Source organism: Camelus dromedarius, chromosome 30 (assembly GCF_036321535.1).
Source record: "Camelus dromedarius isolate mCamDro1 chromosome 30, mCamDro1.pat, whole genome shotgun sequence".
Classification (NCBI taxonomy): domain Eukaryota; kingdom Metazoa; phylum Chordata; class Mammalia; order Artiodactyla; family Camelidae; genus Camelus; species Camelus dromedarius.
Window position 1 is genome coordinate 22,118,321 of NC_087465.1, and position 27,911 is coordinate 22,146,231.

Below are 27,911 nucleotides of genomic sequence, written 5' to 3' on the forward strand. Positions count from 1 at the left end.
AAAATTAGACAGTGTAGACTTGTAATCACCCAAGTGTGTGACAAATTCAGCAATGTTCTGTGGGTGGAAAAAGTGGGGTGATTAAAGTGGAAAAATGGAAATGATTCATACCTGGGAGCTGAGATAATGAACACAATGAACGTTTCTTTGCTTGGGCTGGATGTTCGGTAAATGTTTGCTGAATTGAACTGCGCCCGGAGGGAGTTTAGGTGATAAGCAGAGGCAGCACATGCTATTTGATTATCATTTAAATATATATTAATATACTGTTCTATTAAAAGTTGTCTTTCGATAGCCCAACTTTTTGATTTGAACTTTAATTTCAATTAATCCATAGGAGGTAAATCTATGTTAATAATCGTCTCTAAACAACTTGATTTTTGTGCTTGTTTGCGCAGCTTGCCATGTATTCTGGAAACTGTACCGATGCTTTACTCTATAGAACACCAGTAAGTCCAACTGTTCGCTTTTAACCGTGGAACTTCTATTGCTTTTTGGAAGTGAAAGAGAAGACTTTGAGCTTGTCAAGGACATTAAATTTAGTAAAAACCAGGGAAATATTGCTTACCTCTGTCTAACCTTAAAATATTCTTTCTTATGTTGTAAGAGAGGACAGGATTCCAACGTTGGCTGTCAAGCGCTTATAACGGAGCTTGCCTTCAGCTGTCCTCAATTTTAACTTCGGCTGTATTGGCAATGTGTGGGGCAGAGTCAGCACTCCTGCTCAGCAAAACACAAAGCCTGCAATTTACTCACTTTCCTCGTGGGGATGGGGATTTACCTGTCCCCATTTATTTCCGTGGCTTGGCATTAGTGATAATTAGACTAACTCAGCAGATAGAGTTAACTTAGTGCCCTTAAAGTGACTGGATTTAATTTGTATTTTTGAGTCAGGATGACTTCAGTTTCTAAAAAAAAAAAAAAAAGACTGAAGAATCCTACAGCAAACATCTTAAGGAAGAATCTTAGTTAGAACCATGTATTACTCTGGCTCTAACTACTACCTAGTAAAATGTATATGGATTTACAAAAAAGTGATGAAGGAGGTTAAAGAAAGGTTTTGAGGACCGATAAAAAAGTTTGTAAGAACTCGAATGCCAGGATGTATGGAGGGTAAAGTGCTGTGATGGTCTCTGGACGAATCAGATCTAGGTTTGAATTTCAGGTCTGCAATTTAGCAATTATGTTGCCTTAAAAAATTACCTCAAACTTGAATCTTAGTCTCTTCATCCAAAAGTAGGAACTATAGCACATACTTGAGAGTGATATTAGAGGACTGAATGAGATAACATATGCTGAATTTCATTTTATTTTGTTTAGCAGTAGTGCTAATCCATATCACGTGAGTTTACTGAGGCATTTGAAAAAAAATCTAGAATATAGCCAATTTAAAAGCATTACTATCTGTAAAAAGTACATTTTGAACTATGAATGGCTCTCTTCCCAATGTATGATTTTGTAATACTTACATTGGCCATTTGGAAAACATTGGTTCATTGAGCTGTGCAGATCTTGCAAACGTTGACGTTTCTTTATGCAATATTTTTTAAAAAATCACAATCGTCACAAATAATCTCATCAGAAGAGCCTTTAAGTACTGAGAAGCTGTCAAGCTCACAGAAGGACATAGATGCAAGTTTTCTAAATTCTAATTTTCACTTGGAAGTTTGCACTTTATCATTGGAAACATACACTGCATCTTCCTTGCAGTCACAATCTCACTTCACTCATGTTTGAGAAAATATATACCAAACATCCAGGTCATATCCAAGCATCTAAGTCAATTATTATAGTTTGTCTGTTGGTGGTTCTTTCAAGTAAATATGAAGCTCAGTAAAGAAAGTGGATACTTTAGCTTGCCACTCAGATAATAGTAGAAGCAATTTTACTGGAGACCAAAATTTCTTTGGAAAGCTACAAAAACGTTTATCTGCACTTCTCATTTTGTCATGCAGAATATCACAAAGAGGTGTGTACTCAAGGGTCACAGGAATAAGATTTAATAAAATTAATACTTCTCTGGCTTTTAAAAACTGCACATGCATGGCGACAAGGAATTCAGTGACTGCTAGGATAGCTTGATTCCAAGTCTTGATTCAATGCTAACGTGCAAAACAATGCCAAAAACTTTAAAAAGTCAATAGCAGAGAAAGGGATAGAATTACAAAATCACCAGTGCTCTATGGTATCTATCCAATTCTATAAATAATTTCTTGCATTAGTATCATTGACTTGGAGTAAAAATTAATTAACAAGTCAGTGGACATGCTGATGCTAAAAAAATATGAATAGATTAATAGAGGATATTTATCTGTTGGACAGTGGCTACACCTATTTGACAGGGCAAAAATATTTTTGGGTAAAATTTAGCATTTTTAGAAGTTTCTCCTCTAGAAAAATTTCCTTTAGCTTCTTAGCAGATACTCTTTGTCTCTCGTCATCTTACATGTCTCAGCTTAAATCTCTCTGAGAGACACTGCCTTTTCCTGACAAGCGCAGTATGTCCCCTGCTTTCGCACCTGTATGAGCATCTTATAATTGTTTACACAACGTGTATAAATTCTTCATGCCACTTTTAACAGCTCTCAATAACACATTTATGAGACTGATTAGTCTGTTGTTGCCTTCCTGCATTACATATTAAGGAACCTAGAGGCAGAAATAAAATTGCTGTTTTGTATGTTGAACTTTAACTCAGCAGATTTACTGAATTCTCTCACTGATTCTAGTATCTGTAGATTATTTTGCATTTTCCATGTATATAAACTATTATAAAATAAGAGCTCTACCAGTCTTTTCCAATTCTTATACTTTGTGGCTATTTTAATTTTAATGGCTAGGACCTCCACCACAGTATTAAATAGGTTAGAACAGCATACATAATTCTGATTCCAGAGGCAAAGTTTTAATGTTTCACTTTAAGTAAAACACTTGTTGTATTTTTTTTTTGCAAGTACTTTTGTCATGTTAAGAAAGTTTACTTTTGTTTTCAGTTCACTAAGATTTTGTATTAAAATGAATATTGTATCATAAGAAGTGTTTAGATACATAAATATTATTACATATATACAAATAACATGATAGCACAAATATTATGTAATAGGTAGGATTTGTATTAAAAAAACTTTATAAGCCTGAGAATAACACAATTCAATTATCAGATTAAACTCACAAGAATCAGAGATTTTACGGTATCAAACTTTACTAAAAATTAAAGGTAACTGTGAAACAGAAACAAAGAGAAGTCTGAGATTACCAGCATAGCTCCTTAGAGAAGATGTGCCCTCCTGTACTCCTGCTGGCCCTGCCAGCTTGCACAGTTGTTTATTAATCTCTCATAAAATAATTTTGACTTTTATGTGACTGAACATTTTGAACTTATATATTGAATTATTGCTAGTAAATATAGTGAGAATTACTTTCTACCATTTTCCAAAGAGCGTAAGACACAACTTAATTAATCAATTAATGTATACGAACATCTATTTGTTCCTGCTGGATTTGGTGGTTTGGTATGTCCTGGTTGGCTTCAAAGGGCTTAAATATCTTTGGGGACTATTGTGAACCCTCTGGCTGGCTTGAGATTTCCAATATAAAGGTAGGAACTCCAGGAGTCTCTTGCTTTGGGCAAATATGATGAACTTGGGCCAGAAGAATCCTGGGTGTATGGGAACTCACTTTCCACATTTCCACCACAAAATCTGCCTTATCTACCTCCACCTTGTCCCCCAGTCCACAAACCTCTCTTCTCTAGAAGATCAAAACTTTATTTCATTTGCATTTGAGAATCAGGGCTGGGTGGAGGAGAGCAGCCAACTGCTTTCTATCTGAACCCTCATCATTGCTGAGTTTTATTGCACTTACTATTTAGAGAAGTAACTAGGGATAGAGTTTTAAATAGGGTTCTGGGCCTCTGTGGATAGAATGGCTGAGGGCCTGTGAAAGTGGCAGAAGGGAAAATGGATTTTGGCTTTTGATTTTATCTTTGTAACTTACGCTAGGCTTTTTTCTGTGTATGTCAGATAAGTTTTGCTATTAAGCTTTAATATTCTGTAGATTTTAGATTACCAAAAAAATCCGACTCTACTGGATGTGAATGGTTAGACAACTTATTTAAACTCTTAACAGCAACTTCTTTATCTTATAAATTAGGGATAATATATTTTTATTTCACATGGTTAGTGTTAACGTGATGTATGTGTATAATGTTTGACAGAGTAGCTCGCACATTTAAAAGGACTCAAATATATGTTAGATGTTAATGTGATGACTGCTATTATTATTCCACGTGATGTTCATCTTATATTAATTTTGGCTTTTAATCTTTTCATGTATATAATTAGAGGTACTAATCTATGATTATTTGGGTTTTTATCATCTTCTCCACTATTTTTTTTTCTTAAGGATGGACAGTGTTTGTTAGATTTCTTTTCCATAGTTTATTAGTGACCTCTTAATAGGAAAGCTTTGAGCTGGAAAAATAAATGGAAAATGGTCCTTCTCTTCGGGACTTGAGTGTATAACATACCATAGCACAAGAATAAAGTATGGCGGCTACTTCCAAGGTTTTCATAATTTACCAGTTAGAAGCAAAAGCTTAAAAAATGTGCTTTGATCTTTGGTGCAAAAAAACCCAAAAAACACTGAAAAACAGCTGTTAAGAGTGTAAAAGAAGCATATTAATCATTGAAATATTTTCCTAAATACATGCACCTAATTTATTATGAAAGATGCTACAATCATTTGGGACAGTTATAATGCCTATAATCAAATTCTGTACATAGAAAATATTTTATATACACTAATTTTTATAATTAAAGTAATGTGTTTAATTGCCTTACTGATGACCAAAAAAAAAAAAAAGGCATTGAAAAGGAATAAATTATTAAAATGCCAAATTATCTCAGTGCATTTCTACTCTTGATAATAGAGTTCATGTCAGTAATTTCTGTACAAAATGCAACAGTATAAAATATTATGTTTCTTTGTTCAGAAAACCTGCTGAAGGCACAGAAGAAAGTCAACCCCAACAACCTGATGATTCTCACAATGTAGCTATCCATGTTAAAAAAGAACATGGTGGTCTTACTTTATATGGACCAAAAAAATCTGAAGAGCAGTTAACAGAATTCCTGGCTATCTTAAAGAAATTGTAAGTATTTTTTAATACATTACTTCTTGTAGTTGAATAATTCTTTTGAATAGCTTTTTTTTTTTTAAAGTTAGTTCTATGAAATTAAGTACTTTATTTATATTTGATTCAGGAGAGCTGTTTTTAGATGAGTGTTATTTACTGATGATGTTAAATTATGTTTAAGATTTTGTTAACTTAAGATTAGTCAGTCCTTCACAGAATTTAAGCTGTCTTCCCCATCACAGAGCCTTTAAATAAGCTTACTTCAAATTCTCTTTAATTTTCTGGAGTACTTTGTGCTGTCACTGGGGTACAGCTTCTCCTGAAAGAGAAGATGGAGAAAGAGGGTAGGAATTAAATCTGGGTGGAGGCTGGTTACCAGAGATGCTATTGGATTTGTGAATGAAACTAAAGTTGAACTGAGACCATGGAACAATTTTGTGTATTGGAATTGAGATTAATGATAGAAACAAAACCAAAAATGAAAGTATCAATACTAGAATTGTGCCTAAAAGAGACCAGTAGCATGGATGAGAAATGAAAAATCTGGCATTTATGTTTGGAGGAACTAAGAGTCCTATGCTGTAAGCACTTTTCTTCAAAATTATAATTGCAAATTTGAGAAAATACAATCGGTGCTTCTCAGAAATTTGAGAATGGTCAGATTTCTGATGCTTTTACTTATAAATGATGACAAAAAAAGAAAGAGAGAAATGTCAAAAACTAGTTGCTGTATAGGAAAGTATGTGTGAGGGAATTGTAGAGAAGGAAATAACCACTGGACATACAAGGGTACAATTAAACTTGTAAGCTGTTAAAAATAGAAAATTAATTAGAATGTGTTCAGTGAGTGTGTTAAAAAATATACTTCAGTAGAAAATTACTAAAGCCCTGAAAGTTATTGGAGCTGTAGGATGCCACAGCCACTTGCATTCCATTAAGCCATAATGTTGACTAAAATTGCACTGGATTAAAAATTTTGTGTCTAGAAACCCATGAATGACTCATTGCTGATTTCAGATTGTACCGGGCTGCAGAACTTGCAGTAGGTTATCAGTCCTCATCTTTCTGAATGTAACAAGGTGGCAGTTTCTGGATAGCAAGGGTTCTTATCTTAGATGCAGGGGAGCTCACGTGGGTATGGTTCTCTGGCAAGTTGTCGAAGTACTAGAAAGTAAATCTAGGTTCAAGTCAGAATGCAAATAACCAGCCGACAAGAGCCAAGCACCGTGTTACCAACAGACTGCTGTGAAAAGCAAGAGCCACGGAAGAAGGTTGTGTAAATGCAAGGGAGTATGAGAAAAGAAGCTCCTGCTGCTTCCTTCCGTGGACCTCTGTGCCGGCTGTGTAACAACCAGTCTCCAAGCGCTGGGGATGACACATGTTGGGACAGTGACGATTTCTAGAGCCCACTCCTCACTCCCACGTGAGAGAACGGGTGGGGGAGAAGGAGGTCCTGAAGTACTACAAGCCCTCCCTTTCGGTGGCTCAGACTTGGCCGCGGGTGACTCTTCAGAATGAAGGTCTTGACTGCTGGCGATGGGCGGGACTGTGACACCCGCTGAGTTGCAACAGAGTAAATGAGAAGGAAGCTCACTGTTGTGAGATGTTTAGTAGTCGCACAAAGCCTTCATTTCTTTACAAAAAAAAATTGTTTTTTATTTTCTCTTTTTTTAAAACATTTTTTATTGAGTTATAGTCAGTTTACAATGTTGTGTCAATTTCCAGTGTAGAGCACAATTTTTCAGTGATACATGAACATACATACATTCATTGTCACATTCTTTTTCGCTGTGAGCTACCACAAGATCTTGTATACATTTCCCTGTGCTATACAGTATAATCTTGTTTATCTATTCTGCATATGCCTGTCAGTATCTACAAATTTCAAACTCCCAGTTTGTCCGTTCCCATCCCCCTCCTCCCTGGCAACCACACGTTTGTATTCTATGTCTGTGAGTCTGTTTCTGTTTTGTATTTATGTTCTTTTTTTTTTTTTTTAAGATTCCACATATGGGCGATCTCATATGGTATTTTTCTTTCTCTTTCTGGCTTACTTCACTTAGAATGACATTCTCCAGGGACATCCATGTTGCTGCAAATGGTGTTATGTTGTCATTTTTATGGCTGAATAGTATTCCATTGTATAAATATACCACATCTTCTTTATCTAGTCATCTGTTGATGGACATTTAGGCTGTTTCCATGTCTTGGCTATTGTAAATAGTGCTGCTATGAACACTGGGGGGCAGGTGTCTTTTTGAAATAGGGTTCCTTCTGGATATATGCCCAGGAGTGGGATTACTGGTTCCTATGGTAAGTCTTTTCCTAGTCTTTTGAGGAATTTCTGTACTGTTTTCCACAGTGGCTGCGCCAAACTGCATTCCCACTAGCAGCGTAGGAGGGTTCTTTTTTCTCCACAGCCTCTCCAGCATTTGTCATTTGTGGATTCATTTCTGTACAAAAAATTCCTGATTTAATCCTTACATCAGTGCTTTGAAATGGCCATGAAACACCAGTAAGTATAAGAGCAATGCATATACTAAGTCCACGATCTATGTTAGTTCTTCTATAGGCATGCTTTTTATCTTCTTGTCTCCTTGCTATACTAGTGTATTTGTTTTCTATTGCTGTGTAATATATTATCATAAGTATCATAAGTGTAGTGTCTTAAAACAAAGTGCACTTATTATCTCTCTAGGCAAGGTCTAGCTGCTCATGTTTCAGAAGGCTTCAATCAAGGTGTCTGCCAGGCTGCACTCTTTTCCAGAGCATGAGCTCCTCTTCCAAGCTCACATGTGTTGTTGGCAGAATTTAGCTCCTTGTGGTTGTAGGACTGAAGTCTCTACTTTCTTCCTGGCTCTCGTTGCCTGTCCCCCCAAACCCCCAGCTCCTAGAGGCCCCATAGGTCCTTGCTGCATCATTCTCTCTCAGACCTTCTCACAAAGTGGAAGCTTAAATCTTCAAAGCCAGCAAGGGAGTCTCTCTCTCTCTGTCTCTCATTCTGATAAGATGGAGTCTTATATGACCTAATTAAGAGCATTCATATTCCATTTCCTTTGCCATATCTTCTGGTTGGAAACAAATCATTGGTTTTGCCCCCATCCCCCAAAACCCAGGTGACTGAGGGGCCCCTTGGAGTGCATTAGCCGTAGTTGGTCTGTGAATCACATTTGCAGTGGGTCTGTATGCTTTATGTACTCACTCAAGAGTAGTTCAACTAAAATCTGTTTAATTGATGGATAAGTTGTCCTGTCTTGGTCCTCTGTTTATCGCTAACTGAACTGTGATGAGATCAGGGGGTTACTCGAGTGAGGCAACTTAATTATTTATTTATTTATTTATTTATTTATTTATTTATTTATTTATAACTTTTTTTGTTGAGATATAGTCGTTTTACAACGTTGTGTCAAATTCCAGTGTAGAGTACAATTTTTCAGTTATATGTGAACATACATACATTGTCACATTCCCTTTTGCTGTGAGCCACCACAAGATCCTGTGTATATTTCCCTGTGCTACACAGTACAATCTTGTTTATCTGCCTTAGACTATCTAAAATTCTTCACTTTGTCATCCTGAAATTTTAACAAACACATTCACTTTAAGTAACAGTAGTCTGTTTTTAAAGAAATGCAAGTACACCTGACAAGATTTAAGAAGCTATTGTTTATCGGTAACTGGGTGTATTTTGGCTTGATCATTGATTACTTCTTAATTTATACTTCAGTTCAGCAGCTCTGAGTACACAGTGCTAGAAGGGAGGAAGGAAAAATGATGTTTAAACATTAAAAGCACTGGAAAGGGCGCTTATGGGGCATGTCACCAGAAAGGGAGGGTTTGAATAGCTGGGGGACAACTACTGGATACTGGAAAGCGTGTCTGGAGCACACACAGTGGGCGGGAGAGATGAGAAGGAGACAGAAGGGCGTTAGGAGACTTTCTGTTCATTGAATATGAGCTTATCATGTGTGTTAGATTTTAGATTGTAAGGAACAGAAACTGACTCTGGTTAATCACAGCAAACCCACATGAAAAAGGTGGGCAAGAAAGGGAAAACCTATAGAAGAACATTGCATAGCTCCCAAAACGGAAGAAGACATATACTGGAATTTGACACAACATTGTAAAATGACTATAACTCAATAAAAAATGTTAAAAGAAAAAAGGAAGAAGAAATAATAAATGCTGGATATGGTATCTGCCTCTGCATATCTCTTCAAAAGACAATAATGGACTGGATCAGCTACAATTGTTTTTGATTGAGGGTTACTAGGGTCACATTCAGTCTCAGGGATAGGGAGTCAGATTGTTGCAGTTTGTTTTTGTATCCAAGTCTTGGATGAATGCTGGAGGCATTTATTTTATATTTTATAATTTATAATTTTACCAAGTTTACACTCAATTGATAAGAGCAGTTCAAAAGAGAAACTATTTCAGAAGGGGGGGATGGATCGTGGGTAAACAACATTAAAAGCTATGAACTAAACCATAAATTGGAATTTCAATTTATAAATAATTTTTGACTAATTTTATTTTTCACCTGTTCACGAATTCAACATATACTATATGTTTCTGGAGATATTCTTGGTCTTGGGACTGCAGTGATGAAGCTCTCATGGGGAGCTTATAGTCTAATGTAAGAGAGATAATCAACACATAGATGTTACGTCACTCAGTGATAAGTGCTAGAAATAAAAACGAATGCAGAAAAGGTGCATGGAACATGATGGAAATGATTAGAGAAGTCATGTCTGAAAGATGACGTTGATCAGATAATTTAATGAAATAGAGAGCTAGCTAATTAAATATTTTGGACAAGTGCATTCCAGGCAGAGGAAACACAAATGCAAGAGCCCAAGATGGTAACATGTCTTGCAAGTTGAAAAAAAAAATTAGCAAGGAGACCAGTGTTTTGAAAGTGCATGAGTGAGAGGGGGAGTTGGTGGAAGTGAGGCGTCAGAGGCAGCTGGGAACCAGGTCATTACTTAGGGTCTTGTAGGCAGGGGCAGATTTTTTGATCTTGGTGTGGCAGGCAAAATGAGAATGATGTGTTTCAATTCACATAATAATGGAGAGTCATCTGTGGGTGCCAGGAGGAGATTTGGGATGACCTGTCAGAAGACTTTACAGAACTGACCTGGGTGAGGGATGACTATGGTCTGAATTCAGTTTTAGGGAGTTCAATTTGACGTCTGAAATTTGATCTAATTTTTTTAAAAAAGACACGAGCAAAACAGTTTTCAATTGATATTCCTGGAAGCACATTAAGTTCTTGGCTCAACCTGGCCACCAGCAAGGAGAATGCTGGGCACACCACCTAATGCCCTCACGTGTTTCTGGTTGACTGCATTGCCTGTGACACTGCCAGCTTGTAAAATGCAGTTGTGGATCGCTTTGGTAACAATAATTGATTTCTTTATAAATGACTAATCTCGGAAAGAAAATTATGTGCATATGCATTTGTGAGGGTTCTGGAAAGAGCAGGCGAAGAGACAAACTTATAAATCAGCTGTGAAAAGCAGTTTAAGATCCTCTGAGAAAACTTGGCCCAAATGTTTTTTTCTCCTCCTTTCTCCAATTAAAGATGTTTCCTTTGAGGCAACTAGGCATCTGAAGATCATTATATTGCAGTGGAGCAGTGATGCAAAGCCACTGCTCAGGAATGACTCAGAGGAATTGCTCCCTGAAAGGACATGAGAGTTTCTGCTTTTTAAACTCAGGCTGCTTAAAATCCAAATGCAATATGGTTCTTACACTGTTGTTTTCCAGTGAAATGGCTTATGAACCGAGGAATCGTAATCTCAAACTGTATTTTGGGGCTATGTGCTGATGAGAGAAAAACACTTTGTGGGCTATTAATTCTATTAAAAATACAGTGTTTGGTTGAAAACTAGCTGAAGTTGGGGAGGCCCTCTCCTCTGGAAAAGAACATCTTTATTTGGTGCTAAAAGGGAGCATAGCTCAAAAAAGAGTGATGTGAATGCTAAAAGTAGTTTAGATTTCAGACAGAAACAGTGATCATTTATGACGTAAGACTGGAAACCAAAAAAAAGAGAGTTGTTTGTGTTAAGGAGATGAATTAGCAAAGGACAGAAATCAAAAACTCATCGCCAATAGATGAATAGTATAAAAGAGTAAGGCAGTGGATCTTGGCTTACCCATGACAGTGAGAATTAAAGTTACATTTGGGATACACGTATTGTAAAATGCCTGGGCTTTGGGGTCAGAAAGAAATGGGTTCTGAACTGCACTCCTCTAATTATTAGTTGTATGATCTTGGGTGAATTTCTACCTTTTGATACACAATTCACTAATCTATGAAATGGGCACAGTTAATAAACTCATAGGATCCTTGTTGTTAAGCCTAAATGACGTTGAACGTGTAAAGCCCCATGCATGTTACTTGGTCCATCATAGGCCCTCTGAGCAAGTCAGTCTTCTCTTTCCCAAAGCATCTTCCATATCTTGACAGGGTTTTTTATAAAAGCCTTCCCTATGTACTTGCCACATAAAGGGGTTCCTAGTATCATAGAGCAACAGTGTGTCTCATTTTTTAAATTCCCTTAAGAAAGAATATACACATTTCTCTTACAGTTTGAGAATAAATAATAGCTATTAATTATTTATCATATGTTTACATTAGTTTACAAAGTTGCCAGTGATATTTTTGTAGTGGAATTTCAGAAATTACTATTTGGTCACAAATTAACTAGTATTTAAGAAAATTACATCTTTATATCTTTGCTCTATTGTTTGGAAGTAAGCAAATACCCCTGATTACAGTATTTCTTGTAAAATGTTTTTTTTTCACTGTGTAGCCATGTCTTGGTCCATTTGGGTTGCTATAACAAAAATATGATAAGACGCGGTGACTTACACAACAGAAATTTCCTTCTCACAGTTCCAGAGGCTGGGAAGTGTCAGATCAGGGCACCTGCAGGTGTCAGGTCATGTGAGGGCCCACGGCCTGGTCCAGAGATGGCCCTCTTCTTACTGGGTCCTCGTGGCAGAAGTGGTGAGCGCTCTCTGGGTCTCTCCTACAAGAACACTACACGAGGGATAGCTCATTGGTAGAGGCATTCTTAGCCTGGTTCAATCCCCAGTACCTCCATTTAAAAATTTAAACATAAATAAATAAACTAGGTATTCTGAGACTCAGTATCCGGTGTGTGGAGTGGAGGTTCCCCACACCAATGAGGAATTCAACTCAATTCTGACACTACATGCTCAGAGATAGCCTCACATTTCACAGGTTATGGGTACAGTCAACCTCCCCTTTCAGAAACCAGTTGAAAGTCTGTGCTTCTGACTGACCAGCCATGGCCTGGAGTTTCCCACAAGCCCCTCCTTGGACTTCTGATGCCAGTCACAAGTCAAAATCGCTACCTCTACTCCTGGTCAACAGGCTGTAAATCGCAGGTTCCCATGGCCCCACTGATACTGACCTTCATTTCTTTATGTGTCAATGTGTGTGGATGAGCTTTCTCTTGAGGAAATAGCAATAACATTAACAGCAATAAGAAATAAGAATATATTCCTAATAGGTAAGTTTGTTTCTTTGTTTGCATTTCACAGTACAGACATAATCCTGGTAACCTACCCTAATTTCTGTGTTTGTAAATGACACACTCTTTGTTTTAGTAATATATATTCTGATCTTAGCTCTCTATGTAACAAATAAATATCTTTTTTCAGAAAAAAAGTGCCATATACCACAGCCTAGGTGTATTTTGAATTTGAGTATATACACTGAACATTCCAAGTAACAAATCACTCAAACAGTATAGCTTTCTATCGACTTTTTGTTTTTTTCCACTGTGGAAATGTTGAGATTACGTCCTTGAGTCAATTCAAGTTTTGACTCAATTCAATGAGTTATTAATTCACAAAACAAAATTACAAATCAGGTCACGTTTTCCCTTTGTAGCCAACATTGTCCTTATCATTAATCACTAAAGAACAAGAGTATTTGTTTTCTTGTGTATTTGTAATGTGGACAATATATTTTTCCTTAGTTTAAATAAGAAAATGTCACAATGAAAAGTGTAATAAATAACACTGAATAGTTAATTCCAAATGATTACTCTCCTAGAAATATTTCTTAATACATAGATATTTCAGATAAATTAGCTCTTCAGTATAGAAATAGATTTTTATTTAGAAGTAACCCTCTCCTACAGGAGGTCCTATAGGGTTATGCTTCTAAGGCTGTTGTCTGAGCCAGAGGCTGTGTATCCTCTAAAACCCTCAGCTTGGACCACCTACCATTCACTTCTTAGTTTAACTGCCATTGTTTGCAGAGTAACAAGGTGACGTAAGAGCAATGTGGTGACATGTTAGACCTCCAAGGTTGCTGAAAAATATAACAATGTAAGACACTTGACAGAAAAATCCTTTTGACCGAATTACTTTACTTATAATAAATAATTGTGTTTCTACAAACATATTACTCAATTTTTGCTATTTTCAGTGATTTTGATGCTTATAATTTCTAAAAGGCAGATTTATTAATAGTTTTCAAGTATTTGCCCTAATTTTTTCTTTTAACTGCCATTTTCTGGACTAGAACTTATGACAGTTGGAAATTTATTACTTTAAAGAATGAGGCAAATCAAACAATACACCGAGCAGAATTACTTCAGTTACAGTATAGTGAGCGTCCCCTGGCCCTGAAAACGATTATTCCCCTGGCTGTGAGCAGGGTGGCTGGCTGCTGGCTCTCAGCTGCCAGCTCTGAGTGAGTGAGCCGTTCACCCCAAGCTTATGCTCCCGTTCTGGCGTTCAACGACAGGGACAAGGTTGGCGATTGCTTTATGCTATATTCACTTTGCAGATTTCTTCACTTCTTTGGTGAATGTCTAGCTCACTGTCCAACGTTTCCATCTCAGTGTGGATTTATTTTCCTATTTTAAACACATTTTGAGAAAGTATAAAAATTTCACCAATTTAGATACAACACCAAAGATATGATCCATGAAAGAAATATTTGATAAAGTAGAGTTTATTAAAATTAAAAACTTCTGAGAAAGATAACATCAAGAGAATGAGAAGGAGTTGAGATACATCAAGAGACTGGGAGAAAATATTTGCATAAGACACATCTGATAAAGGACTGTTATCCGAAATATATAAAGAACTCTTAAAACTCAGCAATAAGAAGGCAAACTGATTAAAAAAAATACACCAAAGATCTTAACAGACACTTCACCAAAGAAGATATACCGATGGCAAATTAGCATCTGAAAAGATAGTCTGTGTTATGTCACCAGGGAAATGCAAATTAAAACAAAAAAGAGATGCCACTACACACCTGTCAGGATGACCAAAGTCCAGAATACTGACAACACCAAATATGTTGAGGATGTGGAAAACAGGAACTCTCATTCATTGACAGTGGGAATGCAAAATGGTAAAGACATTGTGGAATATAGTTTGGTGGTTTCTTTCAGGAGTCAACATACTCTTAAATCATATCATCCAGCAATTGTGCTCGTTGGCATTTACCCAAAGAAGTTGAAACATTTATGCCTCCACAAAATCTTCCACATGGATATTTATAGCAGCTTTATTTATAATTGCTAAAACTTGGAAGCAACCAAGATGTCTCTCTCTAGATGAAGGAATAAATAAACTGTAATACATCAAGACAATGGAATGTTATTCAGGTTAAAAAGAAACAAACCATCAGGCCATGAAAAGACATGGAAGAAACTTAATTGCATATGATGAGTAAAAAGAAGCCAATCTGAAAAGGCAACATACTGTGTGATTCCAACTACACGACATTCTAGAAAATGCAAAACTTTGGAAGCAGAAAAGAGATCATTCACTGTCAAGCTGGGGCAGTGGGGAGGGAGGAATAACAGAGCTCAGAGGAAGTTTAGGGCAGTGAAGTTTCTCTGTATGATACTGTAATGATGAATACATTTTACATTTGTCCAAACTCATGGACTGTGTACCAAGAGTGAACCCTAATGTAAATCATGGACTTTGAATGGTATAATGTGTCAATGTAGATTCATTAATTTTAATAAATGTACAATTGTGGTGGGGGATGTTGTTCATGGGGGAGGCTGTGCATGTGTAGGGGAAGGGGTTACGTGAAAAATCTCTGTACTTTCCTGTCAATGTTGCTCTGAATCTAAAACTACTATAAAATAATAAGGTCTACATAAAAAAAGTTCACTGACTCAGGCAAATACACATTTAACATGCTACAGTAATTTAAAATTAATATATGATACAGTTTATTTTAGAGATAAAATTTATTTTAATAGCTTTGAAATTTTTATTATTTATTAAGTGTTTGGTAGAATTCACTGGTGAAGACATCTGTGCATGGAATTTTCTTTTAGCATAAAATTTAATTATAATTTCAGTTTCTTTAATTGATAAAAGCTTATTCAACATTTCTATTTCTTCTTTGTCAGGTTTGCTAATTTGTGATTTTCAAATACTTTGTCTCTGAAATCTATGTTATCACATTTAGGTGTAAGTGTAATATTCGCTTACTATTCTTTTAATGTCTGTGAGATTTGAAGTTGCATCCTCTCTTTCATTTCTGAATTGTTAATTTGTGTCTTTTTGTTTCTTGCTTAGCCTACTTAGAGGTTTATCTGTGTCAGAACCAGAAACTATGCTAGTGTCTGAGGTGGAATTATTAGGTCACTTGAGGATACAGGGGTGAAAAAGCCAATATATTGCTCAGTCCCGTGGAAATTACAGTGTCACAAAGTACTGAGACAAGAAGCAAGGAAAAATGTAAACAGATAGTATCACTTCTGTTAAGTGGTAAGAATTAGGTGAATCAGGTATTCTGATAGAGAATAATGATGACAGGAGTGGAGGAGGGGGTGAGGGCCCACATACGATGGTCAGGGAGGAGGCCTTTTAAAGGCTATAATAATTAAGATGAAACCGGAAGGGTGACAAGGAGCCTGTCTTGTGAATGGCAGAATGAACATCCTTCTGGACAGAGGGGACTTGTGTAAGGGTGTTCAGTTAAAAATGCTTTCAGAGTCTAAAAGTAACTGAATACAGGGCAGTAGAGATTGGAGGGGATGCAGGTAAATCAGTAAGTTTAAAGAACGAGGCAGGATTTAGCTTAAACAGGGATTTGTGGAACAGTTGCTGACTTAATTTATGTGTGATAAGCATACATAAATAAATATTTGTGAAACAGCATGGTGAGTTTTACAACACAGACATAAACCACAAACCAGGGCGGGCATTCTTTTACTTTAAATACCCATATAGTAAATATTTTAGGTTTTTTTGGACCATGCAATCCCTGTGACACCTACTCAGCTCTATATTATGGAACAGAAACAGCCATAGTAAATAAACAAGTGAGCAAGGCTGTGTTCCAAAAAGAACCTTTTTTTTTTTTTAAACAGACAATGCGCTAGATTAGCCCGTAGGCCCTAGTTTTCTGAACTTTGACATGAACAAAAAGTTTTTGCTTTTAATTCTGATTTAGAATAAAAATCACACATTTGGGAATTTAAGTGGAGTTTTCAAGAACTGAGAACTACTTGTTAAAGTAAAAACCTAGTGGGATTACAGTGCCAGATCAGGAAAAGCACAGAGATGTAAAAGGGAACGTATTACTGCTGGAGTGGCGTGAAATGGGGCGTATTAGGGCAGCAGCCTGCGTATGGCTGCTGTGTGTGTGTGTGTGTGTGTGTGTGTGTGTGTGTGTGTGTGTGTGATGTAGATACAGTGGAATGACCAGAAATGAGACTGGTGAGGTGCGAGGTCTGGAAAACGTGCTAGAAGTAGATTCTTAAATTATTTTATAACCATACTTACGTTTGGATAACATTCATGTCAAAGATGAACTGGAGATGGACAAACACATCGATGGCTTCCTCTTTCTTGCCAAATAAGTCTAAGCCCTGTATCTGTCGAGAACCTCCATCAGCTCCCCCCATAATCTCAGTTTAATTTGATTTTTCCTTATTCCGTCAAATGGGAAGCCCATCTCTCAAGGCTGATTCCTACCTGGTAACTTGGCCTCCATTATCCAAAGGATCAACTGCCCCTGTGTTTCTTTCATTAGTATTCCTTTAAATTATTTTTTATTATTAAGAAAGTATTTCTAGAGGTTTCTGAAGCCTATTTTCACCCCACTTCAGCTCTCTGTTGATTGCTGCTCATAGTTATTATGCAAGGTCATCTACGTGCTTCTGTTTCTTGTTTATTCGTTATGTCTCACCAGGATTGTAAACTTCCTGAGCAGAGAAATCATGGCTTCCTACCAAGTGCTTGTCTTAATGCTGAGAATGCTCAAAAGTAGAATAAACACATTGATTAGTTGATACAAATATCAATAACATTGCCAGCTCCACCTGAGCACAAGCTGATGCAAAAACTATAAACCACAAAAATGTTTCCATTAGGATTTCTGAAACACTCTTCTTACTGGTATTTAATATTTATGCATGAAGTATTTGTACTTTAACATACTGTAGTAGTAGACTGAATATTTATCAAGTTTTACACCTTCTGTGTTCAATTTAAAAAACTAACATTTTCTACCTTTGGGCAGAAAGACATGTTCTATATGAACTAATTGGTTATGAAATTAGACTGGGAGTGGAGAGTAAGCAGAATAGTTGAGTATCACAAAGTTGACACAATGAAAGTGTAATGTAGCGCTTAGGCAGTTATGTATTCTCTGCCTTCAAAAACCCAGTGTTTCATAAGAAAACAAAGGCACAGCTGAAATTTTGGTCCCAGGACCGTAAGTTCCTTGCTGCCTTTAATATGGATGCACAATGTAATTCAGGGCCATAAACTTTTTTTTTTTTTTCCTTTTTAAGGATTACAGTGACATATTTAGAAGGAACTGATTGCTTTAACCATAAAATTATGAGAAACTCTTTTCAGAAACCATTTCAGGTGCACCTTAGAAAAATGCAGGTGACATGAAGCACGCACCCCGGGCATTGTTAATGGTGCGTTTTGTTCTTCAGTCTCCGGGAGGACGAAGCTATCTTCTGTCACCGCCTCGGCCACGTGATTAGGCTGCATTCAGTTTGTCAGTATCCACAGCTCTTTGGTTGGCCATTCCAGACTTTTAGTCCTCCTTGAAAAGAGTCCAGCCGTTGGTCATCACTGGGGCTTCATGATTCTGCAAAACGGTGGTTAGAGCAACGTTAGCTCTGAAGCTCTTGTCTGACTTGAAGTGAAGTGAGCCTGTAAAGGGCGGGGACAGTTGCTGACTCTTGGTTGTCTCTCCTCAGGCCCAGTGTGACGGGCTTGTGTGTTGTAATATGGCCCTTATTGCAACACCTCAAGGTCTCTGAGGAGTCATTGCTAGGAGGGTTTGTAGTTATTCTCTCAGCTTATTAATAACCTCCTGAGTCATGAGTTCCCCTTCAGGCCAGGGCAGCTATGCTCTTAGCAGGTCCTAGTTTTTCTTGGTGGGAAGGTTGCACATGTCTTACAACGTGGCTTCTCCACCACAAGTAGCTCCTACCTCAGCTCAGGAGCAAAACAGAGAGTAGGGTTCAGTGTTCCTTGCCAAGCACCTTCCTTTTCCTCTAATGCTGAGAGTAAGCCCAGAGTGTAGTCAAGACACCTTCCCTACACACCCACAGTTCGACACAAAGGCAAGTATATTCCATAAATACTAAACAGATGTCAATTTTTGTTACCTGCGGTAATTACGGTCTATAAAACTGCTGCCAATGCCGACCGTGGCTTCCAGGGAAAATAAAGTTTAAGCCCCTGGTGAGCCCATAGGCTCACATGTCCTGATCAATACCTGTCCTTGTTTTATGTGTGGTTCTGTTCAGAGACATTTTATTTAATATATATTGCTGATCCATTAACATTGAATTCACAGCCAGCAGCCCTGTAACTCATGCCCGAAAGAAGCTTATCTAACACAGAAATTTTCTCCAGAAGGCGCACGCCAGCCCTCCCATTCCCACGGACACTAGGCAGCAAGCACTTCAGCGAGAAACTCGGTGACCATTTTACATGGTGACATCACATGTAAAAGCACAACAGTGTGAAAAAAATGGCACTAAATAGACCCTGAAAAGGACACTTGCTTACAGAACAAAAGCTGAGGGAGAAGGCAGAAGGCTGCCTCCATCCAGCCTCAGCTGGAGTCCTGTGCGTTGCAAGACTCACATTTTTCGATGCCACACCCCATGTACTCATGAATCACTGTGAAGACATCACAAGTATTGATTTTGGGGTTACAAATCAATTTTAATGAACAGACTAATTAAAAAACACAGAATCCTTGAATGATGAGAATCAACTTTATGTATCAGCAGCGCCATGCTTCATTTTATATTTTCTGTACCCTAAATGAATTGGAAGCGAACATTTCCTACTCCCATGGATGCGTATACCAAGGTCCCCCACCCAGCCCAGGTTTCACTTGAATATTATTAAAACCTTCAATTTTTTTAAGATGTCAGCCCCCTTTTTATTTTCTGTTTCTATTATTATTCTCAGTAGTCACCTACAAATGCTCTTTGTAAGAAGAAGGAAAAGAAGACATCTTTTCAGTTTGTTTACCTCACTATTTTGGGGGTAATAGAATTCTCAATATTTTGTCATTTGCTGATCTGGCTTTTGGAGGGTGGAGACAGAGGTAGGAAACTCCAATATGTGCCACTGCATTGTAATCTGCTGTAGAAAGTTTATTAATCTGATGGAGATTCACATATAAATTGTTTAGTACTCTTTTCATCTTTCATATCTTATATTTAATTCAAAATGAATCCTTCTGAGAGAACCTTAAAAATAGAGTATGTCCAGAATTCAGTCCAATCAATTTTCTCTATCTCCACTGGCACACATCTGGTCAGAGCCACCATCATCTCTCTCCTGGTTCATTTTCTCAGCCTCCTAACTTGTCTTGGCCTCTATCTTTTATCTCCCACAGTGTATTCTTAACATAGTAGCCAGAGTGGTCCTTTTAAAAAGGAAATGGTATTGTGTCTGTCCTCTGCTCCAAATCCTCAATGGTAAAAGCCAGAGTTTCTTCAATATTCCACAAGGTGGCATTTTTCCTCCTCCCTCCAATTCTTCAAACTTCATCTCTTAGTAATAATTCCAGCGTTCGTTCTATTCCAGCCACATGGTCTCCCTGCTGTCCTTCAGAAGTGCCAAATATATTCTCTCCTTTGCATTGATTCTTACTTTTCCTGAAACCCCTTCTCTCGGAGGTCCTCATGCTAACGCCTCATTCAAGTCTTTGTTCAGATGTCACCCTTTCAGTAAAGCCTGCCCTAGTCACCCAGCTGAAACTGGCAGCCCGTTCTCTCCTTCTGCTTCCCTCGTCCTCCTAACCCGAACCTATTTTTCCCTGTATCACTTATTACCATCTAACATGCTACGTAATTTATTTAATTGTGCCTACTGTTTATCTGCTCTCTCTAAAATGTAAGTTCCACAAATACAAGCATCTGTGTTCTTATCAAAAAAAAAAAAAAAAAAAAGAGGAAGGGAACTTTTAGAGGTGGTGCTAAATTTATTGCATTGTATATGGTGATGGTTTCATGGACCCATAGTTATCTTCAAACTCATCATGGGCAGACAGAGGACATGGGGCATGCTTCCACCTCATTGGGTCCTACTTAGTTATAGGATTTACACACTAAATATGTACAGCTTTTTGTACGTCAATCATATCTCAATAAAAATAAAATTATGACTTTTAAATAGGAAGGAAAGCCTGGGGTGACTAAAGCTATATATACTTGTGACAATAAGAAGGAAGATTTGAAACATAGTAGGACCCTGGGTGATAGTATATTGACTGTTGTTACTCATGTCAGAAATGAAATGTTTCATAATTTCTACCCACATTTTTGGGACTTTAACGTGCTTATGTGTTGAGCAATAGATATGCATTTCTCTTACCCTTGTGATTGAGTGGGACCGTGGTGTCAAAGAAAAATGCACCAGACATATTAAATAGGTAAAAGAAGACTTTATTCAAGACTACTGCAATAGGGGAGAGAGAATGGAACTTAAGCCAGTTGAGAAAAAAAGGTGGGAGAGATTTTGAGTCCTGCCGTGAGCTAGTGGGAAAGTACCAGACAACAGACAGGGGGAGGTTGGTCAATGTGATTAGGCTGTCTGTGTTTGCTAATTGCTGCTTATCAAAGTTGGACTCCTGCCCTCCTGCAGAGGCTGATAGATAGGGCCTTATATTTTTGGATAATTACATTTCAAAGGGATGGCTTCCAGGTGCTTGAGAAAGACCTCCACGGGTTGTAGAATCTTTGTGTCTCAAAGGGGTAGGGAAAGAATTTATAGTTGCAAGTGTTCTGAAGTAAATGCTCTGTGAAAGGGGGGCTTAGAGGCCTATAGTCAGGAAAAATCCTGTGTAAATTTAGTCAAGCTGAGGGGAAAGTTAAGGCCGTCTTGGTCAAGGGATCTTATAGGCACATTTGGGAACTGAGATTTCAGTTAAAGGCAAGACTGAGCAACCTGCTCCAGGCAATTCTTTTCCCTAAATTCTGTCTGGATGCTAACTGACCATTTTCACTCCATCACTCTGAATCAGGGAAAAAGAGTGACCTTTCTCATTAAATCTCCCTGTTCTCCATCTCTTCAGCTCTTACCATAGTTCTGGGTGAAGTTTCTGGAAGGAAATAGTATTTCCAGGCAGAAGGCACCACTAGTCTCATTTTCCTATAATTACAGCAAGTGTGAAATGAAGGAGCCAAGAAGAAGACAATTTTAACCTCCTTCTCTTCTTGTCTTAAATGTTTCACTCCCTGTTATAAGCTAATGTTTAGCTAGTGAAAACTAAAGATACGTAACCATTATGATTTTCTTATCTTAGCATTTAATTGAACATTGTGCAATAATAATTCATAGTATTACTGATTTTCCTAGATATATTCCCCCATTTATTTCCATCTTTTTATACTATAGAGAATGCAGAAGTATTAACTCATGGGAGACTTGATTCTCAGCAAACTGGAAAATATTTACCTAAAAATCTTTAAGCTCTTACTTTTATATTTTCAACTAACATACGCTTTTGTGTTTTGTGACTTAATTTTCCCTTGGTTTACATCTCGTATCTTTTGGATATAAAAGTATCTTTTGAGCACCAGTGCTAGGTTTCAACAACTGATGTAAGAACTTTGCTCTATCTGAAATTGTAACTTTCCATTTTTGTCCATTGAACTAGGTTATCTTTGTCTCTTTTCTCATGTTACTGACATTTAATCACATGAAGAAATGGTTCCTTCTTGATGTTAATATTCTTCTAGCCTGTGAAATTTTGTTGCCCCTGTACTTCAGTGAAATGAAAAACCTTTTATTACTGAAAAATACATTTTAGATAACATTCTTAATGTTTTCTTTAAAAATTTGCAAAATAATGGTTAAATATTCTTACCTATATATTTATGGTAAATTAATATAATTTTTACTAATTTTAAAGTTTACTTATTAAATTTTCAAGTGTCTAGATATTAAGGAAATCAATTTACTAATCTTTTTCTTTAATAAGACAGTGCTCATATAATCACTTAATGACTCTAAAATCATAATTTGTCCATGAATATTCTTAAATGATATATAAGGTGAAGGCTAAGAGAAGAACTTATCTTTATACATTAGGATTTTGGTGTGCATACTTATTGTCACATAGATTTAAAAAGCATCCATGTTTGACATATTACCTTAAGCTTTTGGAGTTTTCTCAGCATAGACTACTTTTATGAACTGGAGAAACTTGTCTCACTGCTTACAGATTTGAAATGCACATGATTCATTTCTTTGTTTTGTAAAATGTCAACTCAGGGCTAATGTAATGGGTTGGTGTAAAGTCCTATTTCAGCTCTCAGGTTCTCCCGGTTCTTTTTTATTTTTAAATGCCATCTTCATTTGAATCTATTTACGTTTATGTCTAAGCGTGTTGCTTGATGTCCTCTTAGTTTTATATATATATATTTTAAATTATATTATATATATATATATAAAATATATATATATATGTTTAAATTATGCTTACTGTAGCTTTTGAAACTGACTATAGAAACCTGGAGGTGAATTTCACTGTACTGGTGTTTCTCAGATGTTTTATATAGTAATTGCTTTCCTTACTATAAACGTTGTATTTTTTTTTTTTCATCTTAAAAAGTGCTTCCTGAAGCATTTGTCCAGTAAGAGTTAGTCTTCAGAAATGCTGGGGTTTATTTTTAAAGTATACTTGAATGCGCAGTGTTGACAAGTCAAACGTATCCCTGCAACTAAGACCCTGCTGAGTGGCCCTGCAGCTGAAAGTCTGGAAAGAAAAGCAGAAACCATCAGGCAGTTAGCTTGGTGTATGAAAGACGCACAGGAGGCAAAACTGAGTTGACGTTAGCCAACAGTAGCAATTGAGAAAGAATGGGCTTGTGCCAAAATGTTCCTGAAAGCTTATTTGGGGAATCTGTATTTCTTTACTAAACAACCTTTATTCATCTTTTTAGGAACACAACGTCCCATTCACAATTGCTAAAACTTGCTTCAAAGCAAAAAGTCTTCTGTTCACATTTTCAATAAACTTATATAGATAAAACTTTTTACTGTCTGATAATCTTTGTTTTAATTATGGCATCTGTTCTGTTTATTATTTAATGTAATTTTGATATATTTGGGTTGAAATCTGCCATTTAACTCTCAGTTTTCTATTTGAACTATCCATTATTGTGTTTTGTTTGTTTGTTTGTTTGTTTCCCTATTTCATGCTTTCTTTTCTGTACATTTACTTGGTGAGCAATGCACTCCATCATTTACTTCCCTTGTAATTATTACAGATAACCTTGACTTACTAGAGTCTGTGATAAATTAGTGCTTCTCCACTTTCAGAAAATTGAAATAATCTTAGAACAGTTTAATGCCATTTAATTTTCTTTGCCTTTTGTTCTTTTTTCCATCACTTAATTTAATCCTACTTATATTTTTTCTCACCCATCAAACATTTATTTACTATTTAGGTCAATATTCATTTCAGTTTACCCATATATTTAATTTTCCTCATAATCTTCATTCCTACCCCATTCCCACACCTTAATCTGAGATCACTTTTCTATTTTAGGAAGAATTCCTTTTAGTATTTCTTTCCAGCTTAGTTCTTCTGGTGACAAATTCTCTTGGCTTTTCTTTATTTGAAACACCTTTATTTTATCTTTATTTTTAGAAGATATTTTAACTTGTTAGATAACTTTAAGTTGCAAGTGCTTTCTTTAAGTACATTAAAGGTGTCACTCCAGTGTTTTCTGCCTTGCCCCTCCCCTCTTCTTCTCTTTGTTCTTTTTCTTTGAAATAAAGTCGACTGAGAGTCTTATTTCACTGTTTGAAGAAGATATTCTCTCATCACTCTAGCTGCTTTTAAATTTTCTTGTTTATCTTTGATTTTTGGAATTTTTTCCTGTAATGTACTTAATTTGCTGTTTATTAGTACAAATTTGTCAGGCTAAAAAAATACAGTGAATCTGTGGTCTTCCACTAGTTTTGGAAAAATTTCACAGTGAGTGTCCCAGATATTGATTCTGCCCCCATCCTTTCTTTTTCACTCTCTGGTACTTTAAATGCATGTGTTAGACCTATCATCAATGGCATATAAATTCTGAAACTATTCTGTTTTTTGTCTTTTCATTTCTACAAGCTTTAGTCTGTATTTTCTATTGATCTATTTTCCATTTCTCTAGTGCTGTTATGTATCTAATCTATTATTAAATCTCCCTACTAGGTTATTTTTTGTTGTTGTTGTATTTTCCTTTCTAGAATTACATTTTTTTCTTTTTTCTTTTTTTAATAAATTCCAGTTCTTTAGTGAAAGTCTGCATATTGTCATCTATTTTCTTGAATATACTGAAAACATTTATTTGAAACCCATGTCTGAAAACTACACTATCTGGATTGCTTGTAGGTACATTTCTTTCTTTTTTCCCTCCTTTTTCTCTCTCTTGATTTTTAATCATTTGGTTTAGTCTCCTGGCAAGTCTAGTAATGTTTGTTTGTAAACCAGACGTTGAGTGTGAAACATTGTAAAGATTCTGGATAATGACATCTTTTGAGGAGAAGATTAAATTCTTTTCTGGCAGAGAGAGTAGGGACAGATCACCATTTTGCAGTCATAGTTGGAGAATTTAGGACTGAATTCAGTCTTGCCTAGGACTGATCTTCTTTGTCTTTTTTTTCCTTAAGTGTAGTTCTTCAAGGTTTTCAATTGAAAACATGAAATGTTTACTTGGGTTTTTTTTCTTTTTTGGCAGTCTCCAAATTACGATATTTAATCTCCCAAGCACTGTGAGACTGTAGAAAACTCTTTAGACTTTATCTTGTTGAATTTTATATTTTGTTTGGCTTCTTAGCCTCTTGCCTTATGTAGCTTATGAATCACATTTCTTGAGGGAAAAAAACAGCAGAAACTATTGGGCTCATCTCTATGAGTTTTCCTTCCCTGCAGCATTTTTGACTCCTTGTCTACTTTGGTTTTCTTTGATACTTTCAAAATTATGTTTTTGTTTATTTGCTTTTCTTAAATTTACCCAACTTGTATTATTTTTCTCCTTTTCTTGTTGGTGGGTAGTTATCTGAGAAGAGCTACTTTTAACATAGGTAGAGCAGAGTACTTGCTTCAGTTTTCATCTAATCTTCCAGATAAATTTTAAAAATACTGTATCAAATGAGTTGTCTTTATTCTCTTTCATGCTAGTAGTAACAAAGTAATCATTTTGATTTTAAGAAAAACATTTTATTGAAAGGACATGTTTTCTTATTTTTTGTTTTCAGAGTTCATACTAGGTATTGTCAGTTTGTTCCAGGACAATAATTTCAAGAATGAACATGAAGATCATATTGTTTTCACAGAAGACTAATTGAAACTCTGGAGAAGATAATATTAGAACACTAGCTCAGAAAATTGACATTAGGAATAACTGTACAAGAAATAATTTGTGCTTGAAGGAGGAGAACCAGTTAATTGGAATATAAAAGTTAGGAACCAATTAATTGGAAAAAAAAAGGAACTTTGTTTTTGTATTTTTCCCCCTTTCTATGAAGGAAAAGAAGTTCTAGTATAAATAAAAACATGTAGATGGACATGTCCTCTAGAGGACATCTAGATCTGTTGTAGGACAAGTTCACTGCGGTTTTTAAATTTATAAGCTATAAAGAATTAGAAAGTCACTTACTGAGCACTGAAAAATGCCACCTCTAACAGATGTGTGAGCAGGAAACTTGTCCAATTTTATAGCAGAAATCCTTGGTTGCAGAACTGTTAGTGATTTTTGTTTATTCTTCTTGTTGCTGGTTTTTGTGGGGACAAAGTTGTACACAGTAGGTGTAGCTTTTCAAACATCTTTTATTCTTTCAAAGTACTTTTCGAAATGTTAGTTTGAGAAGTTTTCCTACAGTTGGGAAATGCTTTTGAAGTAAGTGTATTATTATTCCTATTATATTTCAGTGCATTATTGATATTGTATAGACACAAGAAGTGCATATGGATAATTAAATGTGATTGGGTAGCTGTATTTCTTACATACTTGAGGTACTCTGAATTACAGACACTCTAGTTTTTAGGATTCTGATGACTACCTTTTCTTATCAGAGGTTAAAATTTAGAGTCATTGATTGAAACCAGTGGATTTCAACTGAGGATAACTTTACCTCCCAGGTGACATTTGGCAATGTCTAGAGATATTTATTGTTGTCACAACATGGGTGGAATTCTCACTGTTATCTGGAGGGTAGAGGCCAGGAAAGGCCAACCAGGTAGAGGCCAACAAAGCAGAACCAAAATGTAAATAGTGTCAAGGCTGAGAAATCTTGATCTAAAGATAAAGTTAATATGAGTAAAATTGTAGAAAAAATACACATAAACATACTGTTATTCAACAATGAGCATGATACGTGTCTAATATTTATGTACGTTTTCAAAGGTGAATAGATGTAGCTCGTAAGTGAGAGAAAAATTAATACACAAATATACATTTCAATAAATGAAAATAAATATTTTTTCATGAAAAAGAATTTTTTGGATTAGAAATGACAGTAACAGCAAGAATATGTGCATGTCAAGGCATGTCCATGTTTTGACTTATAGATTAATTACAGCAGCACTATTTGCAAGAGCTAAGACATGGAAACAGCCCAAGTGCCCATCAATAGACAGTTGGTTTAAGAAGATGTGGTATGTATATACAATGGAATGTTACTCAGTCATAAAAAAGAATGAAATTTTGCCATTTGCAGCAACATGGATAGACTTAGAGATTATCATACTAAGTGAAGTGAGTCAGGCAGAGAAAGACAAATATATGACATCACTTGTGTGAAATCTAAAAACTATTATAAATGAATCTGTGTACAAACCAGAAATAGACCCACAGACATAGAAAACAAATTTATGGCTATGAAAGGGGAAAGGCAGGGGGATAAATTAGGAATATGGGATTAATAGATATAAACTACTATACATGCAACAGATAAGCAACAAGGATTTACTACATAGCACAGGGAATTATATTCAATATCTTGTAATAACATGTAATGAAAATAACTGAAAAAATGTATGACTGAAGCACTTTGCTGACTGCCTGAAACTAACATAATATTGTAAATAAATTATACTTTAATTTAAAAAATATTGTGGAAAGTTTTATCTTTCTCTTGGTGAGAAGGGGTGTCACATGTTCAAATACAATTTTTACACTTTGACACTTTGCACTATTTCCTCATCTGTAAAAGCCATTAATACAACTTATTTACACAAAATAGTAGTCAGGTTATGTAT

At 36.1% G+C, this 27,911-nt stretch overlaps 1 protein-coding gene across 1 annotated transcript in view; it reads left to right on the forward strand.

The window, feature by feature from the left end:
* The window catches only part of CNBD1 (cyclic nucleotide binding domain containing 1), a 210,920-nt gene that overhangs the window by 36,301 nt on the left and 146,708 nt on the right, over positions 1 to 27,911 (forward strand). Inside the window, exon 5 of the mRNA XM_064480798.1 lies at positions 4,994 to 5,152. Within this exon, the coding sequence (XP_064336868.1) occupies positions 4,994 to 5,152 (159 nt within the window). The remainder of the gene's footprint in view (positions 1 to 4,993; positions 5,153 to 27,911) is intronic.